Source organism: Ovis canadensis, chromosome 9, assembly GCF_042477335.2.
Source record: "Ovis canadensis isolate MfBH-ARS-UI-01 breed Bighorn chromosome 9, ARS-UI_OviCan_v2, whole genome shotgun sequence".
Lineage (NCBI taxonomy): Eukaryota > Metazoa > Chordata > Mammalia > Artiodactyla > Bovidae > Ovis > Ovis canadensis.
In genome coordinates this window covers 75,206,986-75,226,708 of record NC_091253.1, presented here as the reverse complement: position 1 = coordinate 75,226,708, position 19,723 = coordinate 75,206,986, and the positions used below count along the sequence as shown (strand labels likewise).

Sequence of the window (19,723 nt, the reverse complement as noted above, 5' to 3'; positions counted from 1 at the left end):
TGTATATTGTTGAATTACTTTGGAAGAAAATAAATGGGTCTAGGATGAATACACCCAATATTGTATACATAAGAATCATAGCTTGTTTGAGGTAGAAATTACCTTGTAAATCAACTATTTTAATCTCTTTATGTTTGGAGGAATGGAGAGAGGAAGAGACCTAGAGGAATGAAGAAGGTAGAAAAGGACACATATCCAGTTATGAGCAGAATTGAAACTTCCCAATTGTGTCTTCAAAATTATAAATAGCACAAGCAGTATCTTAGTCCATGTTTTCTGTGGATTGTTTTATTTAAAAACAGCTCCAAAGTGATGACTATTAATGAAAAAATTGTATAATATATTCACACACTTAAAATAAACATTTGATCTAAATCTGTGTTTTCTTTTAAATGAATCACTTTATTTGACTTGTCATTCCCTTTAAGACACTATTGACTTATTTAACAACTACAAGAGGGCATCTATCCTACATGTCATTATATTTTCAGTATGACCATTGTTTGAATAGTACTTTGTTTTCATTCAACTGTGTATAGATGTGTGGTTACCGGTCCAATAAATTTACTTCTTAAAATCACACTTTTAAGGTTTGATTCTGCCAATGTATTTGGTTATTTTTAATTTCCTATTTTCTTTGTAATCAAACATCCCACCCAACTCCAGAAAAGAAAGCTACATTTATCTATTTCAGTTCAACTGAGCTATAAAAGGCTTCTTCAAAAAAAGACAAAACAAATTTCCATTCCTTCTCTAAACCAAAAAAGCACACACCTTTCTGCCAAATAAGGATATAATATTTCTTAAAGAGGAAAAAAACATGTTTGACATTCCACTATAAACTCTAAGCATTCTATAACCACTGGTGTACTTCAGTGGTGACCCAGATTAGTTTAAGTTTGATAAACTCATCGTTTGGGAAAGATTAGGAGGGGGAAAAGCACTGATAATTACATACTCAGTTATATAATTTTTGCAATGTTATGTAAAATAACTTTAAGCAGCTCCACTTGAAAGCAGAGTTATGAGTGTTGAAACAAATGCTGAGTTCTAACTAAGAGAAAAAATATATATATTTTTTTCATTTTGGAGAAAGTCTGCTATTCAGTTGATATGAACCATACAGGTTAAGTTTCAGCAGTGCTTAATTAGTTACAAATATCTCTTTTTTATCTGTTAATATTTTATAATCAATTTGTTTCTCTGCCTATATAACGACTGAGAAATCAAGAGAAAATATTCAGTCCTAGATTTAGAGATGAGACAGAGACTGGATCATTAGAAATGAATCAAAAAGAAGCTACTTGCTATTTTCCTATAGATGGAAAAACAGAAGTATAGTAAACAAAGTTTTGAGAAAATATCCTGAACTATCCACAAGATTCTAATAGCTTCTGCATGAAGTGACTTTCCCATATTCTAATAGCTAATTGAAAATATCCTACTTTAGTAGAGGCCACTTCAGTCTGAGAAGTAATGTGCCAAAGGTCTCTTCTCTACATTGGGTGAGTTGCCTGGCATATTAGTAGATAACAGAGCACATCGGGGTGACAATTTGTTCTTTGTCAGTCTCTATTTCCCTTTTCTGTTCACTACAATAGTTTGGTTTGTTTTTTGGCTATGAGGGAATATGTTTCAGTTATTTAACCATCACTTTAAACTTTCTACATATTGAAAAGAGAAGAAAGAAAAGAAGGGAAAGAAAACAAGACGAAAGAAAACAAACCACAGCCCCTGTATGCTGTGGCTTGGAGCTGGCCTGGCTGTAACTATTAAGGCCATGATTTTCTACTGTTTACTGTAAACAAATTCAGTAACAACTAACATCAGATATGACAGCTCTCTGGCCTTGTTGGAACAAGACAGAAAATAAGACCTTCCATAATCATGTCTGAACATACAAACAACACAAAACAAAATGAAAACACCAATATGACCAAGATTCTGACATCTCAGCTAGTGTGAAAGAATGCTGCTCCCCCTGGCAATCACAGTGTGAGGTGTGTACCACACCTTTCACCTTCTAGAAAAAAAATGATTAAGATACACAATTACAGAACTGCTCCAATTTTCTGACAGCACCACATTCAGAGGAAACACATGATTCTTTAAACTTTTCCAGAATCGTCTTACATAGTCCAAATCCTATAAAAAGCCTCTCACTGAAACTCCACAGTTCTTTATAGTGTGTTATCCCCCTCATTACAGTGAGCCTATGAATTCAAATTAGTTTAACTACAGAAGTGTTCCTGATTGACTCTGGCTGGAGGGAACTGAGATATTGTAGAATTTAAATGCCATCTTATCAATGGGGGTGCACATACAGCAAAATATCAAACTATTCCAAGTGATTTTGACATGCCTTTCAGTCATTTAACTAATCAGTAAGCAGCAATTTAAGTAAATGGCATTTAAGTAAATGGCATTATCATGTCATCATTACAGTTTCACCATTTTTTTTTTTAGCTTTATACCTATCTATCTAGATATGTATATAATTGTATGATGTGCATATCCCCTATGCTCTCTGGACATCAAACAATGAAACACTTTATAAGCTCAGTGCTCTATCTATTGAAATATGAAAGGAAGTCAGATCTTTAGATTGTGCAAAGCAATGGGGTCACACAGTTCAAAGCAATGTTGATTTATGTTTTATATAAAATATGTCCTTATATCTACAGCAGTCTCTTTTAGGATGAGACTTTGTGAAGTTAAATATACTTGTCCCCAAATAAAGGATTCATTATAAAGGCAAAATAACCTTAAAAGTTGACCTAAAAGATATTACAGGTCTTTCAAATACACTTCTTAAAAATAATCTGAAGTTCAGCATATTCAGCTGGCAAAAAATTTCACTCTGGATTTTCCATAAAGTGTTACAGAAACAAAACCATATGAGTTTTTTGGCCAACCCAATATATCAAACCGTTCCTTCACAGAAGCTACACCAATAATGGAAAATAATGAATAGTATATACTAGTGAATAGTATTATCCTCACTAGGAAAATCTTCTATAATTGAGGTTCCCTAATATTCAACCAGTCCACTCTAAAGGAGATCAGTCCTAGGTGTTCTTTGGAAGGACTGAGCTAAAGCTGAAATTCCAATACTTTGGCCACCTCATGTGAAGAGTTGACTCATTGGAAAAGACTGATGCTGGAAGGGATTGAGGGCAGGAGGAGAAGGGGACAACAGAGGATGAGATGGCTGGATGGCATCACCGACTAGATGGATGTGAGTTTAAGTGAGCTCTGGAAGTTGGTGATGGACAGGGAGGCCTGGTGTGCTACAATTCATGGTGTCTCAAAGAGTTGGACACGACTGGGCGACTGGACTGAACTGAACTGAATATCTGATACTGAAAAAGGAGGTACTCTAGATAATAGATTTAAACAATAAAATGATATTTTGTGTTTTAATTTAATAAATATATATTTTGGCTATACTATAGTGGTTGGCATAAGTCAGGACCCTCAATAAGACTTTTCTCTTCACAGACAGATCATAGCACATTCTAAAAACTATAAAGAGGAACAGACTAAATTGTGGCAAATCTACCAACATATTGTTGTTAGAATATAGGTCCCAGGGAAGAGAAGCACTAAGAAGTTCAAAGTTGTCATTAGAAGAGGTATTTTCTAGAAAATGAGATGACTTACTATCTTGCTAAAAATGAAAATCACTTTTGCTAAATATTTAAAGAAAAATTATAGTTCATATACATTAAATAAAACCCATGCATGAGATAATACCAGCTTAGGACACTGCCTAGCATTTAGTAAGAACTCAATATAGTTTAGCTATTACTATTATTATTGCTGTTATTGTTGTCATTATTTAAAAAGAGGGCAAGCCACTCCAGTATTCTTGCTAGGATATCCCCATGGACACAGGAGTCTGGTGGGCTACAGTCCATGGGGTTGCAAAGAGTACGACATTACTGAGAGATTAAACAACAATACTCCTTAAAGACAGACAGACCTATTTTGAATTTCCGACAGCCCGTTTATTTATTAGTTCTCTGGCTCTATATACATTACAAATTTCTTTCTTTCAGTTCTCTAATGATTAAAATTGGAATAATAATACTTATGTTGCAGAGTTATAACAAAAATTATCATAGAAAGCATCTAGAATAGAGCCTGGCATATGAAGTTTTCAGTAAATGGTAGCCTTTGCTATTAGAGTGACTATTAATACAAAGTCAGTATCTGCAAAAACATGCAGTTAAAAAGGATTTTTTTGTAATTTACTTTCAGGAAGTCATTGATTAGGAATACTGTTATTATTTACTTTAAGACAAACCCATCTTGACTCTGTGACAGATACCAAGAAAATTTAGCTCTTACTTTAAAGAATTACCCCTACAGCAACACAGTAAGAGAGAAACACTTTTCCTCAAATGAAGGAAAAAATGATATGTGAGATAAAGCACCTCAACATTTAAGCCTGCCCTATTTTTTTTCACAGCATAGAATTTTCATTTTCCAAAGCTTTTTATCAATGTTATATTTGATCATGAAAGGCTTTATGAAGGTGTTTTAAAGAAGACATATGGCTGACTAGATCTCATAAAGGAAGTCTGGTTAGAGCAGAAAAAAAAATTTATTTTCTCCTTTCTGACATACTAAAATATACTAATAAATAAAATCTAAATAATCAATCTGACCTTAGGAAAATACATGAAAATACTGATCTGTTAAATTTATAAAATAAATACACAAGTCCTAAAAAAACCCACTTCTGACTTAAAGGGTAGGGCACAACAGAAGGAGTTATTAAATCAATAAGAGAATATAAAGAAAACTGAGTGGAAAAATAAACCATTGTAAGCTTAGGTATATTAAAAGACCTTAAAATAAATGTTAAATCGTAAAGTATCTTCCGGGTTAACTTCTGAAAATGTACCAAATGACTTGACCAGGTTTTTTTTTTGTTGTTGTTGTTGTTTTAAACACTATGGGAGCTCATTTTGCCCCTCAGCTATAACTACTGACTGGAGTAGGAAATGGCAACCCACTCCAATTTTCTTGCCTGGAAAATTCCATGAACAGAGGAGCCTGATAGGCTAGAGTCCATGGGGTCACAAAGAGTTAGACACAAATGAGTACGTACAAACACACAGCTACTAAACATGAGCCTCAAGTATGAATATTATATTTTAGATTGTATTAAATTGTACTAACTGTATCAATACTAATTTGATAACAGGCGTCTTTTTTTTTAAATTTTTGTGAGAAAGGATGAACACACATGTATATAACTGTAAAACAACCTTTGTAAAAAATCTCATTAATGCAGCTCAAATAAATTCAACAAGACAACTTTTTAAAAAGAATCTGAACACATACCACTGTAAGATAATCAAATATAATTATTTATTCAATAAAAAATATAAGGACTAAGAAGCTTAAGTATGATTTGTGTCCTCAAAAAAGCACTCTTTATTATTAAACTCACAAGCATATAGTAGCTATATAAAACAGTATAGCATACTGTAAGTTCTTAAAAGTTTGGTAAAAGAGAATAAGTGGAATCATAGAAGAGATGGTAGTGATCCCTATGAGTTTGGATTATCAAAGAAAGGAGAAGTTACACTTAACATAGGAAGAATTAAAGAACTAATGATGAGTAAGAAACTATTTAAGAATGGAAGCTCAGAAAGCAGTGAGAGAAAGAATCTGATGGGAGTCAGGGTAGGCACTGGGGAGTAAGAGTCAATGGATCAGATTATACGGTAAGTTTAAACGAGTTATGGCATCATGCATTCTTGAAAAAGTGAGTCAAAGAAAAGCAGTACCTTAGGAAAATTATCCTGCTAGGGCTGATAGAATGTAAGGCACCTGTCAATTTTTAACAAGACCCTGTCTACCTTTCCAAATTCATTGTTATTTTAAGGTTTGGGTAAAATTCCCAGAGACGATTCAAATGTTAGGATCTTCTAAGCTCTGGCAATTGTGCTTTAGTATACAATTTAAAGTATAAATGTAAATAAACATAAATACTCTATTAGAAAATCTAAAATGTAAGATAAGATATGGTAAGGAAAGGAATATTTACTGTACATATATTCTGCTGGGCACTATGCTAACCTTGTACTATTCATTGTCTCTAATTATTTCATCTCTGTAATGCAAAGTTGATGATAGCAATAATAAAAGCACTTATGTGGGTTGAGCTATATAAAATTCTTGATATTCAGTACTTTTGACCAATAATTTCATAAGGGTCAACCTAAGATATGCCAGTAATTGGAGTTCTTTCTATATATACAATAGCTCGCTAATCTTTTCTGCAACTATACTGTGTTGTATAAGTTAAGAAAGTGGAAACCAAAGGGTAACTAATCCAAAGTTAACTGAAAACAAAGCCCTAAACAAATACTTGAACTTCCTTATGTCTAAACTAATTATATTTTTAATATATATGACTCAGAACCTAGTTATTAAAATCATGTGGAACATCGTCTGGAATGAGAAAATATGTTTATGTATTCACATAAATGTCAATGTAAATACACATTCATATTTTATATGTGTTTACATTATACTGTTATTCTTACATTTTTCTATGTAAGGGTTTTCACATTTTCAAACACACACACATACACCCTTTGATATTTCCCCTTTGAAATATTTCCTAAGTTGTATAAGAATTTTATACTTCCTAAAGATTATTTTATGGATATTCAGAGTGCATCTACGAACAGATCATTTACATATGACTTAAATAAAATCCCTTCCGATTATACAGTGGAAGTGAAAAATACATTCAAGGGATTAGATTTGACAGACAGTGTGCCTGAAGAACTGGATGGAGGTTCATACAGTGATCAAAACCATCTCGAAGAAAAAGAAAGGCAAAAAAGCAAAATAGTTGTCTGAGAAGACCTTATAAATAGCTGAGAAAAGAAAAGAAGCAAAAGACAAAGAGGGAAAGGAAAAATGTATCCATCTGAATGCAGAATTCCAAAGAATAGTAAGGGGAGATAAGAAAGCCTTTCTAAATGATCAATGCAAGGAAATAGAGGAAAACAATAGAATGGGAAAGTCTAGAGATTGTTTCAAGAAAATTAGATACTAAAAAAATATTTCATGCAAAGAGGGGCACAATCAAGGACAGAAGTGGTATGGACCTAACAGAAGCAGAAGATATTAAGAAGAGGAGGCAAGAATATATGCACAAACTATACCAAAAAGATCATATGATGCAGATAACCACGATGGTGTGATCACTCACCAGGAGCCAGACATCATGCAATATGAAGTTAAGTGGCCCGCAGGGAGCATCACTATGAACAAAGCTAGTGGAGGTGATGGAATTCCAGTTGAGCTATTTCAAATCCTAAAAGATGATGCTGATAAGTACTGCACTCATTATGCCAGCAAAATGGGAAAACTCAGCAGTGGCCACAGGACTGGAAAAGGTCAGTTTTCATTCCAGTCCCAAAGAAAGGAAATGTCAAAGAATGTTCAAACTAATGCACAATTGTACTCCTCTCACATGCTAGCAAAGTAATGCTGAAAATCCTCCAAGCGATGCTTCAAAAGTATGTGAACCGACAACTTCTAGATATTCAATCTGGATTTAGAAAAGGCAGAGGAAGCAGAGATCAAATTATCAACATCTGCTGGATGATAGAAAAAGCAAGAGAGTTCCAGAAAAACATCTATTTCTGCTTCATCGACTATGCCAAAGCCTTTGACTGTGTGGATACCAAAAATTTGAAAAATTATTAAAGAGATGGAAATATTAGACCACCTTACCTGCCTCCTGAGAAACCTGTATGCAGGTTGGGAAGTAACAGTTAGAACTGCACATGGAACAATGGACTGGTTCCAAATTGGGAAAGGAGTATGTCAAGGCTAAATACTGTCACCCTGCTTATTTAACTTATTTCCCTGATAGTTGGAAAGAATCTGCATGCAATGCAGAATACTCCAATTCAATTTCTGGATCCAGAAGATAGAGTGGAGAAGGGAGAGACTACCCACTCCAGTATTCCCGGCTTCTCTTGTGGCTCAGCTAGTAAAGAATCCACCTGCAATGCAGGAGAGACCCTGACTTGATCCCTGGGTTGGGAAGATCCCCTGGAGAAGGGAAAGGCTACCCACTCCAGTATTCTGGCCTTGAGAATTCCATGGACTGTACAATCCATGGGGTCCCATAGAGTGGGACATGACTGAGCTACTTTCACTTCACTTCACTTCATGTGGAATGCATCATGTGAATACTGGGCTGGATGAAGCACAAACTGGAAACAAGATTGCCAAGAGAAATATCAATAATCTCATATATGCATATACTGCTGCTGCTGCTGCTACTGCTGCTAAGTTGTGTCAGTCGTGTCCGACTCTGTGCGACCCCATAGATGGCAGCCCATCAGGCTCCCCTATTTCCGGGACTCTCCAGACAAGAACACTGGAGTGGGTTGCCATTTCCTTCTCCAATGCATGAAAGTGAAAAGTGAAAGTGAAGTTGCTCAGTCATGTCTGTCTCTTAGCGGACTGCAGCCTATCAGGCTCCTCCGTCCATGGGATTTTCCAGGCATGAGTACTGGAGTAGGGTGCCGTTGCCTTCTCAGATATATGCAGATGACACCACCTTTATGGTAGAAAGCAATGAGGTACTAAAAAGCTTCTTGATGAAGGCGAAAAACAGAGTGAAAAAGTGACTTAAAACTCAACATTCAAAAAACAAAGATCATGGCATCTGGTCCCATCAATTCAGTTCAGTACAGTCACTCAGTTGGGTCTTTGTGACCCCATGGATGGCAGCACACCAGGATCCCCTGTACATCACCAACTCCCAGAGCATGCTCAAACTCAAGACCATCAAGTCAGTGATGCCATCCAACCATCTCATCCTCTGTCGTCCCCTTCTCTTCCTGCCTTCATCGTTTCCCAGCATCAGGGTCTTTTCTAATGAGTCAGCTCTTTGCGTCGGTGGTCAAAGTACTGGGCATCAGCTTCAGCATCAGTATTTACAGTAGATATTCAGGATTGATTTCCTTTAGGATGGGCTGGTTGGATCTCCTTGAAGCCCAAGAGACTTTTAAAAGTCTTCTCCAACACCATAGTTCAAAAGCATCAATTCTCTGGCACACAGCTTTCTTTATGGTCCAACTCTCACATCCATACATGACTACTGGGAAAACCATAGCTTTTCCTACATGGACTTTTGTCGGCAAAGTAATGTCTCTGCTTCTTCATATGCTGCCTAGGTTGGTCATGGCTTTTCTTCCATGGAGCAAGCATCTTATAATCATGGCTGCAGTCACCATCTGCAGTGATTTTGGACCCCAAGAAAATAAAGTCTGTCACTGTCTCCATTGTTTCCCCATATATTTGCCATGAAGTGATGCAACCGGATGCCATGATCTTCGTTTATTTGAATGTTGAGTTTTAAGCCAGCTTCTTCCACTGTCTTCTTTCACTTTCATCAAGAGGCTCTTTAGTTCCTCTTCTCTTTCTGCCATAAGAGTGGTGTTATCTGCATATCTGAGGTTATTGATATTTCTCCCAGCAATCTTGATTCCAGTTTGTGCCTCATCCAGCCTGGCATTTTGCATGATGTTTTATGCATATAAATTAAATAAGCAGAGTGACAATGCACAGCCTTGACATACTCCTTTCACTAATTGGAACCAGTCTGTTGTTCTACGTCCTGTTCTAACTGTTGGTTCTTGACCTGCATACAGATTTCCCAGGAGGTAGGTAAGATGGTCTGGTACAGTCTCTCTAAGTATTTTCCATAGTTTGCTCTGATCCACACAATGCTTTTTCTGGAATTCTCCTGCTTTTTCTACGATCCAACGGATGTTGGTAATTTCATCTTTGGTCCTCTGCTTTTTCTAAATCCAGCTTGAACATCTGGAAGTTCTTGGTTCACATACTGTTGAAGCCTTGCTTGGAGAAATTTCAGCATTATTTGCTAAAATGTGAGATGAGTGCAATTGTGCAGTAGTTTGAAATTTCTTTGGCACTGCCTTTCTTTATGGTTGGAATGAAAACTGACCTTTTCCAGTCCTGTGGGCACTGCTGAGTTTTCCAAATTTTCTGGCCTATTCAGTGCAGCACTTTCTGATCCCATCACTTCATGGCAAAATAGATGGGGGAAACAATGGAAACAGTGACAAACTTTATTTTCTTGGGCTCCAAAATCACTGCAGATGATGACTGCAGCCATGAAATTATACAATGCCTGTTCCTTGCAAGAAAAGCTATGACAAACCTAGACAGCATATTAAGAAGCAGAGGCTCTATTTGCTGACAAAGGTCCATATATTCAAAGCTATGGTTTTTCCAGTAGTTATGTATGGCTGTGAGAGTTGCACTGTAAAGAAAGCTGAGTGCTAAATAATTGATGCTTTTGAACTATGGTGTTGGAGAAGACTCTTGAGAGCCCCTTGGACTGCAAAGGAGATCAAATAAGTCAATCCTAAAGGAAATCAGTCCTGAATATTTGCTGGAAGGACTGATGCTGAAAGTGATGCTCAAACACTTTGGTCACATGATGCTGAGAGCTGACTCATTAGAAAAGTCCCTCATGCTGGGAAAGATTGAAGACAGGAGGAGAAGAGGACAACAGGTTGAGACAGTTGGAAGGCATCACCAACTTGATAGACATGACTGAGCAAGCTCCGTGAGTTGGTGATGGACAAGGTATCCAGGCATGTCACAGTCCGTGGGTCACAAAGAGTTGGACATGACTGAGCCACTGAATTGAACTGAATGAACTGTCCTTTCTTTATTCACTTTTTCAGGCAAGATGCAGACTAATAAATATTTATGTAGGGAATCATGAAGAGAGAAAATGTACAGAATATATTTCAGCAATGAATTCATCTTTTGAACTTAGAAATCATTTAGCTTTTGGTTCTCAAACTACGATTATCTTTCAAAGTATCAAAGCTATGGTTGCTGCTTTAGACTGTAACTGCATACTGCTAGCACCAATGAACAATTTACTGAAAAAGGCTAATGAATTACCGAAAAAGGCTAATGAGTTACTAAAAACGTAAACAGCCTAATTCATAGTTTTCTAACTGATCTCCCCGTTTTCTAATTCACTATGCTGGAGTATACATGCAGCTCTGGCCACTACAGAAGCACAAATTGGGCATTATCTACTGATTGATAAGTGCTGAGGTTAAGGAAATCAAATATTTTCTGGTCTGTTTTCTATATATTTCTGTACTGAATGTACTTTAAGTGCTTTTGTTCATAACCATATTTGACATCATATTTTTCACATAATATAATCTTTGGCTATCAAAGATTTTCTTACTTTGTGTTAAAAAAAGAAGAAAACATTAAGCTGTTTGTTAATGTAATGTACAAGGTACATGTTCACCTTGGAAATGCTAATATAATTTTTGAAAATTTAATTTAGTAGCATCTTGATCTTGTGAAATGATCATGGAACTGGTCTGACAAAGTCATATGAAACAGAATGAGTTTATGAAACTATGGTCATAATAGATGAAAGAATATAGTCACTATGGTTTCATATTTCACTAAATATAAAGTAAATGTTTTCATATATATAATGTAACAAAATTTAACATAAAAATAAATTTTAAAACCTCCGAAACCATCTGAATGCTCTTTTAAGAAAGTGAATTTTATGAAGAGAGAACCCAGAATAATTCCATACAAAGAAGTGAAATTGCAATTCTTCATAAATTATGTTGCAGGAATAAAAGCTATGAAGTTAATGATCTGGAATAGTCATTTAAAACTGTAAGATTCTAGAATAGATACAGTTGTGAAACAAGAGAGTATAAATGAATGAGTGATATGATCCAAAGCATAAAGTTATTGGATGCTAATCTTAGAAAGGCTCACAGCAGGTTGAATAGATTAAACATTTTGTATTAAAAAAAATCTGTTGATGCTTCAAAATTACATGTAATAAAATATGAACAGCTGGTTCACTTTTACTGATTTCTTTGCAAGAAATGATTATTTTCTACTGTGATAATTACTGACTGATTTATTTGTTATTTCCATTTGCTCACATTTTAATGTCCCTCAATGCTTAGAAGAGGTCATTGTTTGCAAATAAAAGTATTTGAAGTGATTAAAAAAAACCTGTCAAATTTTAATACCTTTTCAATCACTGGCTAAATATATATTATACTCAATTTTTCCATGACAATTTCAAACATTACCAAATCAAACAGAAATTCCTAGATGATACCAACCGTGATAACTGAGCACAAAAAAGCCACTTGTTGTGAAATCACTGTGGAATTTGATTAGAATCTGATTTGAAGTGCTATAGACTGATTCCAAAGCAGTATTGCCACTGAACTGTCCAATCTGTGGTGAGTTTTGGTCTGGTCCATCCCTACAGGGGAGAGACAGGGCAGGGAGGGGGAAGGGAGAATGAGATTGATGTTTTGGGAAAGTTTCACACAAAGTTTAATGAAAGTATTACATATGAGATATAAAGACGCAGTAGATGAAACAATCAGCACGTGCCAAATCATATTGGTGTATGTTTATTTGGATGGTAAAATACTTAAAAATGTAAAGGGAGAAATAGATCACATTTCAGTGAAATGTGCCCATATTAGCTGTAATTAATTAAATTGCCTTGACTTCCTGGTCACACCCCAGATCCTCCCAAATGCTGGAGGTTTTCCCTCTTATTTTCTTCAAAATAATCTTGAGAATCATACACTGTTAAATTTGGAAAGAATTTTAGAAGTCCCTACAGTAATTCAATTAGCAAACTGTAAAAAATTAATTCATATGTCTTCTTTATAGTTTAGAGATATTTCAATTAACAGGATAATAATACAAAATAATATGATGAATTATTATGACAAATTCAGTAGCTGTATTAAGCAATTTATTGGAATATAGCCTTTTAAATTTCACTGGTTTTGAAATACAGAACTTTCTTACTATAAACTTACTCTGATTTAATTCCCAAGTTTTGCACATTATTTTAATAACAAATTTGATCTTCACCCATAAAGTTTTTGTTCTATGTGTTTAGCTACTTCATGGGCAAACAAACTGAAATCTTTCTTATTTGTCTTATTCTGCAAAACACACTGTCACCTTCAGTTATTCACACCAGTTCAAGCATAAGATGGCAATCTGTACAGAGGACCATGATATATTTTACTCCTATCCTATTTCACTGTTATACACAGTTGAATCAATCAGTACCAGAGGTGTTGGCTTACCATACAGTGATGAAATCATAGATTGGTTCTGTTTGTAGGACAGTAAAGTTGATGTAGATTCCATTCCCAGGGGGTACTTTTACAAGCCAAAAACAGTCTTGAAAGTTTGGATATTCATCTGGATACCCAGGAGAGTAAATGGTTCCATTCATTGCAGTTATATTCCCTCCACAAAGAGCTACAGAAAAGATACAATATGTTTAAATAGAATCATAGTAAATTGATTACAAAAAGATTGCAAACATTTCATACCTCTTAGACAGTATAAAAGACATTTGTGTTATGTTTCTACCTCAGTTAAGCTATATAAAATGAAGCTGGAAACCATGAACCAAACAGAGTGAATGTTTATTTATTTTTCACCATGAGGCATTCTACATTGTTTTTCACTGTCACTAGATTAGTAAACTACATTGTATTTGCTTTTTTCAAATATTTTATCCATATATATATACTGTTCAACTTTGTCATATCATGTATAAATATAAGGACTTATAAGAGGATCAAGGCACTTTTATTTATTTATTTTAGAAGAAATGAGCCCAAATTCAGTAGCAGTACCTGGGCTACTATTTCATTAAAAAATGATTAGTAAACAAACACACATGCAATCACATAGACATCGCATAGGAGAAGCTCTAAAATGTTAACCAACTTTACTTCAGCATCCGATAGAGAAGGTTAGGACTCCTGACTCAAGAATGACAAAATTAGTTCTTTATTATGGAGTTTTAAGGTCTTTGCTAACTATAATTCTTTAATTGAAAGGAAGACTCTATATTTAGCATGACATTTGAAGAGGAAAACAAACAAACAGAAGAAGAGTACCAAAACAAGAATTATTAAACACAGATTATATCACCTAAAAAATAGCTTCAAGTTAGAAGCATACCTTCACACCTTGGAAGTGGATGATTCCAGTTACGACTCACTCCATGAAGGCAAGTGAGGGCTGAATTTCCAATCAGTGTATATCCAGGGAAACATTCAAATGAAATGGTTTGACCCACAGTAAAATCATTGCCAATTACAAAACCATTTCGAAATGGGCGTGGATCAGGACAGCTTTGCAACTGATAGGCTGGAAAATGTAAAAAAAAGAAAACTTTCCTTTTTGAACTATGAAAGACCACAAGTGGGTGCTATTTGCAATATGCAAAATAGATGTAGTGCTGCTTGCAATTGGTTAGAAATAGTAATTTGGGTTTATAGCAAGTGATGTTAATGACTGTATGTTTCTTATGTCTATAATTTTCATATTAAAATTTTAGCATAATTTATTAAAATGCATTGTTTATTCACTCACTGATAAAATATATTTAAAGTTATAATGAAAATATAAATTACCCTTAAAGCCACAGTTTTAATCAAACATGCTCTGATCCCTTTACACAGAATGCAGTTGCTTTCTGGTTATATCACATGTATATAAAATAAAATAAATATATGTGTAAGCCTAATTCTGAATCTTTCTGAATATCTTAAGCTAATTTTCCCTCTAAAAGAAATAAATCACACTCTGCCAAGTTTTTCTAAAGAAGTCATTTAACAATATAAAGTACTAGGAAACAATTTCCTTCTAACACAAATTTTGTACTTCAGTCATAAAATATTCTTGGCATTGAAGCACAACTATTTCATTTGTTCATACTAATGTTGTTCTACATTCTACATGAGAGTAAAGTTCCTGCTTTTATCACTGTATCCTAAAAGCTTTGCTTATTCCCTTTTACATATTAGATGCTTAATAAACACTGCTGAAAAATTTTTGAACCTATAAACAGTATATATACTCATATATTATTAATATTTGAGACTTTATTTTTCAGAAATTCAAAACCATATATAAATAGTAAAACATAAATTACCAGCAAAAATTATTTTTCTACTGACTATTAAATTCCTTTTTAAAAAACTTTTTTATTTTTCAGTAATTCCAAAGTTACACAAAGGTTGCAATAGTAAGAACTATGCCATCATCAGGTTTCCCAGTGGTTAACTCTGATACATTTTCATCATTCTCTCTTTCATTCCCTAACCCTGTCCCCATCTACATCTGTGTGTGTGTGTGTATATGTATGTGTGTGAACACACTTTCTTCTTTTCAAATTAGTTGAGAATAACTTGTCACATCACTCTATTTCACAAAGAAAAGGACACTCTTATGTAACCACAATATTGAGAACATTAACACTGAGTGTGTTAAATACTTAATTTCCCAAATCAGAAATTTACATTTAAGGTTGAATAAGGTACCCTAAGTTGTTAACTAAGATATTACTCTATATTTTAAATTTTAATACTCTAAAGTTTTCAGAATTAATGAACAATCCTTTAAGGATGTTAAGTGCTTAAATTGTCATTTTCATTTGAATTAATATTCCATAAGCAAAATATATCAAATCCAAAAAGTCATTTCAATTTAGGGTAAATGTATATCATTTGAGTATTAGTAATTAGGAAATATTATTCTATTAAATAAACCCTTTCAAGTTTCAATCACATTTAAAGGTAATTTTTCTCAGTTTTACTAAAATATAATTTATATACAGCACTGCATGAATTTAAGGTGTACAGTACATTGATTTGACTTATATGTTTTGTTCCAGTTCCAGTTCAGTTGCTCAGTCGTGTACGACTCTTTTGAGAACCCATGAACTGCAGCACGCCAAGCCTCCCTTGTCCATCACCAACTCCTGGAGTCTACCCAAACCCATGTCCATTAAGTCGGTGATGCCATCCAACCATCTCATCCGCTGTGGTCCCCTCCTCCTCCTCCTCCTCTCAAGCTTTCCGAAAATCAGTGTCTTTTCAAATGAGTCAGCTCTTCACATCAGGTGGCCAAAGTACTGGAGTTTCAGCTTCAACATCAGTTCTTCCAATGAACACTGAGGACTGATCACCTTTAGGATGGACTGGGTGGATCTCCTTGTAGTCCAAGGAACTCTCAAGAGTCTTCTCCAACACCACAGTTCAAAAGCATCCATTCTTCAGTGCTCAGCTTTCTTTATAGTCCAACTCTCACATCCATACATGATTACTGGAAAAACCATAGCCTTGACTAGACAGAACTTTGTTGACAAACTAATGCCTCTGCTTTTGAATATGCTGTCTAGGTTGGTCATAACTTTCCTTCCAAGGAATATGCATCTTTTAATTTCATGGCTGCAGTCACCATCTGCAGTGATTTTGGAGCCCCCAAAAATAAAGTCTGACACTGTTTCCACTGTTTCCCCATCTAGTTCCCATGAAGTGATGGGACCCGATGCCATGATCTTAAGTTTTCTGAACACTGAGCTTTAAGCCAACTTTTTCATTCTTCTCTTTCACTTTCATCAAGAGGCTCTTTAGTTCTTCTTCACTTTCTGCCATAAGGGTGGTGTCCTCTGCATATCTGAGGTGACTGATATTTCTCCTGGCAATCTGGATTTCAGCTTGTGCTTCATTCAGCTCAGCATTTCTTATGATGTACTCTGCGTATAAGTTAAATAAGCAGGGTGACAATACACAACCTTGACTTTTCCACTTTGGAACCAGTCTATTGTTCCATGTCAAGTTCTAACTGTTGCTTCCTGACCTGCATTCAGGTTTCTCAAGGGGCAGGTCAGGTGGCCTGGTATTCTCATCTCTTTCAGAATTTTCCACAGTTTATTGTGATCCACACAGTCAAAATTTAACTACTCTTAAATTTCTTTTCAGGTATATACAGCAAATATTTATTGTGCTCTTACTCTTCTAGGCACTTGAGACACATCAATGAACAACACAAAGATCTCTGCTCTGGTGGAACTCATATCCAAAAGTATCACCTGCTTGTGAATCAACTAGAAATCAGGAAAAACTTGAATTAAATTTTTAAAAAATCACATGATCATTAAATCCTTTAATAATTAAGGCAGTGATGTAATTAAAGTTTGTTACTTTTGATTGAATATTACAATCACTGGACCTGCATTGTTTGAATAAATATTATAACTTAAACATTTACTTTTAAATTTCAGACTTTTAAGATCTGAATTGACAGTAAAAAGCGAAAACGGAAAACACCAAAACAAAACTACACTAAATAATTACTAATGATATACAAAGTGAAACACTCAGTCGTGTCCGACTCTTTGTGACCCTGTGGACTGTAGCCCACCAGGCTCCGCTGTCCATGGGATTCTCCAGGCAAGAATACTGGAGTGGGTTGCCATTTCCTTCTTCAGGGGATCTTCCTGACCCAGGGATCGAACCCAGGTCTCCTGCATTTCAGGCAGATGCTTTAACCTCTGAGCCACCAACATGGTAAATATTTTACAATCATTTCATCACAAAGTTCAAAACAACTTATCTGGGATGTACTCTTACTAACTCTATTATGAAAATGAAAAAATGAACTTATGCCCTACATCACTAAAGACTGAACATAGAGAATCCACATTTAAGCCTAGGTCTTTCAGAGTCTAAGCTTTATATTCTAAAGGGATGAAATTCATGCTCAAGGTCATGTAGCAGACTTATATTGGAAATAGACCTAATATAATATGATTGACAAAGTATTTATTTATTTCATATTCTCAAAGCAGTAGAATGATATCAATGAATGTTATGTTATTCTTACATTATAAAGTAAAAGAAAATAACTTTGCATATAGTAGATGAGCACCACAAAATATCTTTTCAATATACTCATTTTTATATGAAAGTAAAGACTCAATCTTATATTTCCCCATGTCCTGTCTGACTGCCTGGCCTTGATTTGTTTTATTTTATTGTGTATTAAAATGAATTAAAAAAAATAAAAATAAAATGAATTAAATACTTTTTTCATGGTTAGAATTTGTAAGGCCTCAAAAATACATAATTTCCCCACATTTGGTTGCCTGAAAACTGCATTATTTAAAACTCTTCCTAACTGAAGCTTGCCTTGGTTAGGCTCCTTTTTTCTTTCTAAAACACAACTTAGAAAATACTTAAGAGTTAGATTGCTAATAGCTGTCTAGAGGCTAAATAATTTCTCATTTTGTATTATTCCACTCACCTTGGTATACAATGTGAAACCCTTGTTTGTTTTGTGAATAGTCACTGTGAAAATACAAGCTGGTTTCATGGGTGGTGCTAAAAAGGGAAGATGGTATTTGAGGACCACTAAGTCGCCCAATAACAGTACTAGTTTCTGAGGATCCACTTCTTACTTCCAAATAATCATGTATGGTTTCTGTAGAAAAATTTACAAACTGCAGATGGACACCTAAGGAAGAAAAACAAACATTATGCTACTTATTTATTTTTTACCAAAAAATAAGTGCATGCATATACACAAACACACACATTCACACTAATGTTGTTAAGATATATTTCCATTTAGGTTGAGAGGCATACTGTCAAGATCTGGGCCATGGGTTTGCTGTCTGCTCAGAACAATTGGCTTTGCTATAGTTCAAAGTAATAGAATACTGCTCTCAAATGCCCACAATTTGTCACATGGGAAAATCTCATTTTACTACAATGTCACCAGAGCAAAACTAATCAAGAAAGTAGCTTTCTTGCTCTTTAATACCATTTAAAATTAGATCAATCAACTCTTAAAGATGAAAAGCCACTCAATAATTTTTATTTTGTAAAAGGCCAATTTGAGGGCAAAATACGATTGCAAAGTTTTATATATTAACATAATCACATTTCACGACTGTGTTAGAAATTAGTCACATACAGGGGATAAATCAACTTCTCGAAAATATCATTTTGAGGCATGTAATTTTCAGTATGCTGTTTTAGTATTTTCTTGTCAGAAGATAATGCCAAATGTTATATTATATTTGTGATAAAATCTAGGGGTCATTGTTATTTGCTATATTACAAAATAATTTCTTTATAAACATAACTAAAATATGGGATGGTGAAATGCCTTTGGGGTAGAAAAAATAAAAAGTCTCATTGAGGTTGTTGTTCAGTCACTCAGTCATGTCGGACTCTCTGTGACCCCATGGATGGCAGCGTGCCAGGTTTCCCTGTTCTTCACCATCTTTCAGAGTTTGCTCAAACTCATGTCCATTGAGTTGGCGACCTTAAAGAGGTATGTTCTCCTAATTCAATTAATATTCAGTTTTTATTGAATTTTATGTTTTGTTTTCACAACTACCATTCTTCAACTTGTTAGTAATAAAATCTGATATTTTTTGTGTTTTCCTTTCACAAGGCACTATTTTAAGTTTTTTATATGCTAACATTTCATGCTCATGATTACTTGTGAGAATGAGGAAACTGAGGCACAGGGAAGCTCAATATTATTCTAAGCTTACATAATATCCTAAAAGAGCTTAAATTACAAGTCAGATACTCTGGCTGTTGAGCTGTTGCTCTTAATAACTAGTGAGGTTTTCAAGTCAAATCATATTTTGTTCCTGGAAACAGTTACATGCAAATCCTCTGATACATGGAAAAAGAATTCTATGAACAAATAAATTTGGGAAATACTCAAAATATGCTTTAAAATATTAAATTCATTCTGGATAAACAGAAAATCTTCTTAG

At 34.6% G+C, this 19,723-nt stretch overlaps 1 protein-coding gene across 2 annotated transcripts in view; it reads right to left on the bottom strand.

Moving 5' to 3' along the window:
• Positions 1-19,723, bottom strand: part of CSMD3 (CUB and Sushi multiple domains 3) — a 1,383,361-nt gene that overhangs the window by 104,203 nt on the left and 1,259,435 nt on the right. For both annotated transcript variants that reach the window (XM_069601113.1, XM_069601114.1), the window contains 4 exons: positions 18,232-18,441; positions 14,101-14,289; positions 13,209-13,386; positions 12,213-12,358 (listed from right to left, as the gene is read on the bottom strand). In XM_069601113.1, the coding sequence (XP_069457214.1) occupies positions 12,213-12,358; positions 13,209-13,386; positions 14,101-14,289; positions 18,232-18,441 (723 nt within the window). The remainder of the gene's footprint in view (positions 1-12,212; positions 12,359-13,208; positions 13,387-14,100; positions 14,290-18,231; positions 18,442-19,723) is intronic.